We start from the raw sequence: 9,248 nt of genomic DNA on the forward strand, positions 1-9,248 counted from the left end.
ACATTTCATCATCATAAATACTATAGATACTCCTTTACAATTGAATTTAATAAAATATTTACAATAAATAAATCCTTAACAGTCAGATCGAGGAGTTGATCCAATTTCATTGATTTAAAAAAAAAAAAAAAAAAAAAACTAAATCCAATATATACAATTTGCATACCAACACATTCAATATCAACTGTTATACATCTTTTTCGAAATTTACATTAACTCCACACCACTTATTTCCTCATGGTTCTGCACCCACTGAATTCTGGCATTTATAATGTCCACAGAGTTATCCAATATATCAATCTCATATTTATCATAAAAATATTTCAATAAACGAGGAACATGGTGACCAGAGGACTGATAAAATAACCTAAAAACCGCATTATTCTTTCTACTTAGGGCTTTACAATACCTAGCTTGCACTAGGGCAACATGGTGTCTAAGTAAAAGTAGTCCTGCTGCCTTGGATATACTATGATTACTTATTAATCTTGGGACATTATATATTTTCTTAAGAGCATTTGCAAATGCACTTTCAAAGCTTCTGAATACATTGCTTTTAAGCATATCTTTCATATTCCAAATACTTAAACCATAGTCAGGGACACAGTATGCTTTAAACAAATACAGTAACGTCTGTGCATTAACGTTCTTAAATTTTCTAATTACTGAATTAAATTTAGCATAAAATGAGTTCAATCTGAAAGAAATATCTTGATTATCTGAAAAGTTGTCTTGAAATACATGGCCTAAATATTTGTATTCATTTACCACTTCATAACAATTTAAATAACGGATACCTTGTGCCTGTTTCTTATTATGTTGAAATATAACAATTTTTGATTTATCATTGTTAATTCTTAAATTCAGACTATTAATATTCTGTTCAAATATATCACACAAATATAGAATATGCTCTTCACTATCAGCTAGTAATGCTATATCATCAGCATATGCAATTGCATTCAATCTAACAACCCCAAGGCAGCAACCCACATCTGTTTCCGTCAGGGTTTTTAAAACATTATCTATGTACAGTTTAAAAAGTAAAGGAGAAAGAACTCCTCCCTGCCTCACTCCTTTATTAATTATATGATACATTCCTTTACTCCCATTCCATGTAATTCTTGCTAACTGGTTTCTTAAATATCTCATTAAAGTTAATGTTAAGTCAGGGGGAACTCCTTTATCCAGTAAAATATGACCCAATTTAAAATGATCAACATTATCAAAGGCCTTTGATAGATCCATAAAAGCTATGTATGATTTTCTGCCTCCTTTTGTATATGACCTAATGGTTTCTTTTAATAAAAAACAAGCATCTCTTGTAGACATTCCATTACAGAAGCCAAATTGTTTGGAATCAAAAAATACACTCTCACTTAAAATATTTAAAAAATGAAGTTCTAAAATTTTTAAAAGACAAGATAAAACCATTACTGGTCTATAGTTAGCAGAGTCCGCTGCATTACCCTTCAGATCTTTCATTATGGGAGTGATATCACCCTTTAACATTTCAACAGGTATGTAACAATGAGTAAAACAACTGGTGATAAAATGTGTTAAAATATTTAAAACTCCACTGAAGCATGCTTTAGTAAAAAAGAATGTAATCCATCATGCCCTATTCCATCATTCAATGACTTAATTAACACAGAAAGTCTTTCAACTGATATGCATATATGAAACTTTCTTTTAATTTTCCACCTTTCTTTCAAAACTGTGAGAAAGGAGTCCTCTTCATCACCACTACTAACATCTCCAACTCCTCTGAGCATTCTTCCATTAAAAATGTTTATTATTTCCTTATCATTACTGGTCCCATCAACTACTTTGGATGACCTTATTTTATTACTTTGTTTCTTGAGGAAGCTGAAAGTTAATGTAAACAAAAGTAAAGTTATGGTGTTTGAGAGGAATGAAGTCACTGAGTGTGCAGTGAGGTTGGATGGTGAGGATATGGAGAATGTGAGTGCATTCAAGTACTTGGGTAGTGTGATGAGTAAGGATGGAACTTTGGGGGATGAAGTAAATGAAAGGGTACAGCAGGGAAGGAAGGTTGTTGGTACACTGAAAGCAGTGATGAGAAATAGGGAGGTGAGTATGGAAGTTAAGAAGTCACTGCATGATGGTGTTGTGATCCCTACCCTGACGTATGGAAGCGAGGCGTGGACCTTGCAAGAAGGGAACAAGTCAAGAGTGAGAGCAGTGGAAATGAGTTACTTGAGAGGAGCATGTGGAGTGACGTGGAGGGACAGGTTGACGAATGAAGAAGTGAAGGAACGTTGTGGGGTAGATGTGGATGTGGTTGAAAAGATTAGGAGAAATACACTGAGGTGGTTTGGACATGTGGAGAGGATGGAGAATGAAAGACTGACTAAGAGGGTGTATGTAGGTGAGGTGGAGGGAGGGAGAGGGAGGGGTAGACCGAGGATGAGGTGGAGGGATGGAGTTGAGAGGTATATGAGGGAGGGGGGGGTGAGCTGGGGGGAGGGGAGTCAAATGGTGGGTGACAGAGTGACTTGGAGGCGTTTTGTCTGCGGCCACCCTTTGCGGGATTAGGGCGTCGGGCTATAGATAGATAGATAGATAGTTTCTTGATTTCTTTCCAAAAGGCTGTCATATTCTTATTTAAGAATTTTTCTTCCACAGCCTTTGATCTTTCACTAATTTCTTCCTTCTTGCACTTAGAGAGTGCTAATTTAAATTCTTTCCTACTACCAACCATCTTCATGTACTCCTTTGAATTTCTTTCTTTTCCCTTTTTCAACCATTCCATGTAGTCACAGCGTGATCTCTCATACAGTGTTTTAACATTTCTATTCCAACCAGGAATAATTCTGTGTTTATTTTTTCTTACCCTCATACCCTTATATTTCTTAGTACGAGATGATAATGAAGAAATCAGTTGCTCATAAAAAATATCAAGTTCTTGTATATGATGCTTACGCTGGCATCCAGTAACCTGGCAACTTAATGTTTCAAGAGCAATTAACCTTGTCAAATCATTATTAACATCTTTTTCTATTGTTTTAATATCATCAGCACTTAGGCTGTTCCAATTTAAAAAGTCCTCACTAACACTTGTTTCTCCCTGGCAAAATGTACTAAGGCATTCTTCAGGGCAATTTATGTACATACATACAACCATTGGTAAATGGTCTGATCCAATAAAAGAATATAACACCTGTATATTAGAAATTATAACATTTTTGGAATCTCTACCTATAATATGGTCTAACCATTTTGTGTAGGAGTTGTTGTAAGGAATAAATGTAAATGTGTTAATATCAAGCATATCATAATCAAAACATTTCAGGTCATTTCTCCCAATAAAATTGATAAGATTATTCCATGCTCTACCTATAAATGGGTCTGCATTAAAATCTCCTAAAAAATACACATTATCATAGCTATAATTAATTAAAACCTGCTCCAACTTACTCAGTGACTCCAAATAAAGTTCAAGGGTGACATCCACCCAAACATCACTTTTTACATATACATTTACCAGTAATACTGTGAAACCTCTCACTGACATTTCCAAAATTATCATATTTGCTTCAAGAGATATAACTTTAACTTGAAAGGAAGCATTCTTTTTCCACAGACAAACAAGCCCTCCCTCACATCTTCCTCTAAATGATTTAACTGATTTCTCTGAATAGCCAGCAGCAGATCCCACACCCATATACCTTTCATCAATAAAAGCAATATCTCCTAGCCTATCTTCTTTAAGAAATGATTCTTGCAAAAAAATAACATCATAACTTCCATCTGCAAGTGAGCGCACCACATCTATGATTTTCCTTAATGAACAACAGTTGTAAGTACAAATAGTAATATCCATAATGATGTAGGGTACAGTATCATGCTTCTCTAAACTACAATATTAAAAATGCACAGGAAAAAAAATAAAATGAAGCTTAAAAGTACCAGAAAAAAGTCCAGTAAAAAAATAAAAAAATAAATAAAACTCCTATCTAAAATTATGCTATGAAAGAAAAAATATAAAAAAGAAAGGTTCAATATAGGATGATAAAAACTGAAGCAAAAGGAGGCAGATAGTGAAAAAAAAATATATATAGATATATATATATATATATATATATATATATATATATATATATATATATATATATATATACAGTATATATATATACATATATATACACATATATATACACATACACAGACACATACACATATATACATATACACACATACATATACATATACATACACATATACATACATATACATACACATACACATATATATGTATATAAAACTCCTATAATAAAATACCAAAAGATTAAAAAATATGCAATAAAATAATAAAGTCTAAGATATTCTGTAACCATAAAATACCCACAGTATAACAAAATGCAAAAGTACACAGTAATGTTAAAAATACTATACACAGTAGTCAGTAAATCAACTGAAGACAAAAGTCAAGATAATAAAAAATATTAAAAGTTGTAGACAGTAAAAAAAAATATCTATATATAAGTATCTAAATCGAATCTTTGTTTAAGGTCCCCCTAGACTTATTATAAAACTTATCTAAAACAATGTCCTCTGGCCATAAATCTCCGTTAAATAATTTATCTCTATCTGTAGCTCGTACAGTAATCTTATAAGCATGGAACTCCTCTGATCTAATTTGCAGTTTCTCAATGTTTATTACAGAAATATTAAAAACACTATAAATAAAATTCTTTATACTGTCAACAGAGACTTGTTTATCTACCCTCCCCAAGAATACATCCAAAGTTTTTTTCACTGCTTTAATATCATGCCCACCACTCTTCATTGAGCCTGTTACACCTCTAAACTGAGGTCTTTTCATTCTAGGTCTTCTTCTCTCAACAAGCTGCCACTCACCAAGTTTATCATCACTGGTATTATTCATGGTCTGCTTTTGAAATTGCTTTGCTTCCTGTCCAGTAACATTATTATCACTCTCTTTTCTCAGTTGTGATCTTTTTATTTTGGTTATTGCCCCAGTAGTGGAGTCTGTGACAGGCATATTAGGAGTGCTTGTCCACCAACTTTCTGTCACACCTCTTCCCTTACTCCCTGCATCACACAGTCCACCACCTTCCCTGCCCATCATACCAGATAACTCTTTACTCTCCCTTTCTGCTCCACTTAACACTCCCCTACTTTTCTCACAAACACTTATCTCTTGCCTCCTCTCTACTAACATAGGCCCATCATCCTCACCATGAATTCTGCCAGATTTGCCTCCATCCATCTCTGGTCCCACCACAGCCCCAGCATCCCTCACCTCCTCCACCAACTCAGGCCGCACCCCCACATCCTGCTCCACCACCACCTTCCTTGCCGTACCCACCCCTGCTACTGCTGCTGCATAATTAAGAACAGGATCTGTACTATTTTCCGGCACCTTCATATGTTTGGGTAAGTTCACACCTAAATCCGCCATTCTCAAGGAATCCAGATTATCTATTATGTGAGCATCTTCCATAGTTAAATCTTTGGCTGCTTCCTCCATACCATTAATAGCATAAGTAAACTTACTTCTTAAGTCCTTCATATCCATCTTAATTATCCTAACTGCATCAGCAGTATTACAGACCTCTGACTTAATATCTAAAATTTTTGGCAGCAACTCATTTATTTTAGTAATATCCTCAGCTAAGGATCTTAGCATTGGGCCAAATATTTCTAAACCTATTGGTGGCATTCTTTTATGAGAATCAGTTACATATTTCAAATGTTTGTTCTTCTTTACTGCCTTCTCATACAAATCAAACACATCCCTTAGGTCTTTCTTTTTCTTCTCCGGATCTCTCCTCCACGATATATCAGTTTTCAATATATTACACAAGAGTTCCTTGCTTTTCTTAATCTCTTCATGAGAATAAAATGCTAAAGCTATTTCAAAAAGAGAATCATGGGGGTAATCACTCTTTCCTGAGTTTATCAGACACAGTAAGCTGTTGACTATAATATTTTCTTCCTCCATATTTACTTGTTGGCAACTCACATCGCTGCCATGACAACCAACAAAGAAAATGGGAAGCACTAAGTTTTCAAACCACCATATGTTATCTATATTCTTCACTCTCTTTCAAAGAATACCGTTGATTCCAACAACAGATGCTTGAAAAACAATACCTTGAGCATTGATGGTAGTAAAAGAACTTCAGTCTGCCATTCGAAGAAATTTATATCCCGCTGTTGGCCGTCTCCAAACCTCCACATCCAGTCAGGACCCGGGATGACATAAATACTTCGGAAATCTCCCCTCAGCTCACATCTCCTCACATCAGACACGGGATGCTTACAGACTGTACCTTCATAAATCTGTTCTGCACTACAGAACTGATGTGGAACAGCAGTGTAATGCAATAAATGCTTGCAAACACAGAGAACTCCTCCTGCCAGCTGCTGCTGCTCCCGGTATAATAGTAGTAGTAGTAGTAGTAGTAGCAGTAATAGTAGTAGTAGTAGTAGTAGTAATAGTAGTAGTAGTAGTAATAGTAGCAGTAGTAGTAATAGTAGTAGTAGTAGTAATAGTAGTAGTAGTAGTAGTAGTAGTAGTAGTAGTAATAATAGTAGTAGTAGTAGTAGTAGTAGTAGTAGTAGTAGTAGTAATAGTTGTAGTAGTAGTAGTAGTAGTAGTAGTAGAGGTCAGGTACTGAAAGGCGTCTGGCCATAGAGAAACAGATCAATAGAGATTATACCTAAGGCGTCTGGCGATAGGTAGATAGATAGATAATTAGGGCGTCTGGCGATAGATAGAGAGGATACTGAGAACGTCTGGCTATAGATTGATAGAGATGGTATAGGGCGTCTGGCAATAGAGATGCTGCGCAGGGCGTCTGGTAATAGATAGATAGCAATGAAACTATATGGTGTCTGGCAATAGATAGATAGATAGATAGGTTGATAGACAGAGTTAAACTGAACTTCACAACTCCTCACTATAAATATCCCCCTCCAAACAAGAAAAAGAAAATGAAAAGAAAAACGGTGTCGAGAGCAAGGAAGATGGTCCAGCTAAATGTATTTCTAAAACTTTTAAATTCTCGTCTATAAGTCCTACAGGCTACTGTGAGTACAAGCTGGATGTGCTAAATGTACTACCGCTTCCCCTAAGACCAGGAACAAGTGCGCACGAGTGTACATCCCCTGCCAGTGGCCAGGAACAAGTGTACACTAGTGTACATCCCCTCCCAGTGGCCAGGAACAAGTGCACACGAGTGTACATCCCCTCCCAGTGGCCAGGAACAAGTGTACACTAGTGTACATCCCCTCCCAGTGGCCAGGAACAAGTGCACACGAGTTTACATCCCCTCCCAGTGGCCAGGAACAAGTGCGCACGAGTGTACATCCCCTCCCAGTGGCCAGGAACAAGTGCACACGAGTGTACATCCCTTTCCAGTGGCCAGGAACAAGTGCACACGAGTATACATCCCCTCCCAGTGGCCAGGAACAAGTGCACACGAGTGTACATCCCCTCCCAGTGGCCAGGAACAAGTGCACACGAGTGTACATCCCTTTCCAGTGGCCAGGAACAAGTGCACACGAGTGTACATCCCCTCCCAGTGGCCAGGAACAAGTGCGCACGAGTGTACATCCCCTCCCAGTGGCCAGGAACAAGTGCACACGAGTGTACATCCCTTTCCAGTGGCCAGGAACAAGTGCGCACGAGTGTACATCCCCTCCCAGTGGCCAGGAACAAGTGCACACGAGTGTACATCCCCTCCCAGTGGCCAGGAACAAGTGCACACGAGTATACATCCCCCTCCCGTGACCCCGAACAATTGAGCTCGCTTGTACATCCTCAGAAACAGTTGAGCGTGAGTGTAGTTCTTCCCCCTCCCCTCCACCACCACTACAGTTACCACCTCGCATTTAAGTGGCTGGATTGACCCGGAAGAGTGGCTTAACTAGGAACAGTGAAATGGCTGTCTGTCGTTGTGGTCGGGGGGGTAATAGAGACGCCTAGGGAGTCTTGTGTCCTGTCCACTCACACACAAAGTCAAGCTGAAAAAACGTAGAGGGTTAGAGCTAGCTTATTTTAGAGTTAGAGCTGGGTTAGGTTTGGCTCATACAGTATAACAGCTAATAAGAACATATTTATCATTATAGTAACAGGTATATTTTTGGATGCTGCCTAAAGGTAATATATAACTAAGCAATATTTAATTATAAACTTAATGAGTCCAAGGGCAAAGAAAAGTGTGGCATATATTATCGCTATACTTGAAAATATACTGTACAGTCTTACATGTAAAATATATTATGCTTATCTCCCTGTCTATCTGCCTGTCTACCTATCTATCTATCTAAACATTAATCCATTTTCTTACCAGCAAATATCAGCTGCCTCGTTATCTTAGCCATGTCTTCTTCGAGGACGACTTGAGGGTAAACTAAAGCTCAAGATGGAGAACCAGCCACCAGTGTAGGCAATTAATGGGATGGGGAGCTTTGGGGAGAGGAGCAGGTAGTTGCGATAGGAGAGGAGGGGAGCTGAAGACTATGCCTGGAAAGGAGAGCGTGCGCCTTATATAATGACTGTGAGGACCTCGGCAGTGACGCAATATCTCTCAGTGGAGGGAAAGGAGGGAAGATGGGGTGGAGGGAGGGAGAGAGGAAGAGCAAAGTATAAAGGAGGAATGAAAGCAAGTACTGACAACACGATAGATAAACAGGGCTGGATAGATAGAAGAAGGGAAAGATGGAGGGCAATAGATAAAGGAGGAATGAGGACAAGGACTGATAACGATAGATAAACAGGACTGGATAGATAGAAGGAGGGAAAGACAGAGGGCAATAGATAAAAAAGGAATGAGAGCAAATATTGATAACAAAATGGATGGAGTGAAGAGGAATGGGAAAGACAGAGAGCAAAGGGGAATGAAAAATGGAAAGCAAGATTGGATAATGACTGAGGTTAAGAAATAGGAGAATTTGGATGATGGCAGGAGAGAGAGAGAGAGAGAGAGAGAGAGAGAGAGAGAGAGAGAGAGAGAGAGAGAGAGAAGAAAAAATGGAGGAAGGCAGAAAATAAAGCAAAATCAAGAACATGAAAAACAAGATAAAATAATGTTACTTTGATAAGGAGAGTATTTTTCAGTTACAACAGGATACTTTGCAGTCACATTGATTGGCTTAGAATACTTTGCACGTCTAGAAGTAATATATACATGTAGTACATATTACATCTTAGTTTACTTAGTGTTATTAATAGCACATTGATATGGAAATAG

The 9,248-nt window shown here is 37.6% G+C and overlaps 1 protein-coding gene across 1 annotated transcript in view; it reads right to left on the minus strand.

Annotated features, from left to right (window-relative positions):
- LOC145408747 (uncharacterized) overlaps positions 1–8,379 on the minus strand; it is a 58,881-nt gene extending 50,502 nt beyond the window's left edge. The window contains exon 1 of the mRNA XM_080279403.1: positions 8,346–8,379. Within this exon, the coding sequence (XP_080135529.1) occupies positions 8,346–8,379 (34 nt within the window). The remainder of the gene's footprint in view (positions 1–8,345) is intronic.
- Positions 8,380–9,248: the final 869 nt, after the last annotated feature.

The sequence above is a fragment of the Coenobita brevimanus genome, chromosome 78 (genome assembly GCF_032717465.1).
Source record: "Coenobita brevimanus isolate Jiangsu-jjx chromosome 78, ASM3271746v2, whole genome shotgun sequence".
NCBI lineage: Eukaryota > Metazoa > Arthropoda > Malacostraca > Decapoda > Coenobitidae > Coenobita > Coenobita brevimanus.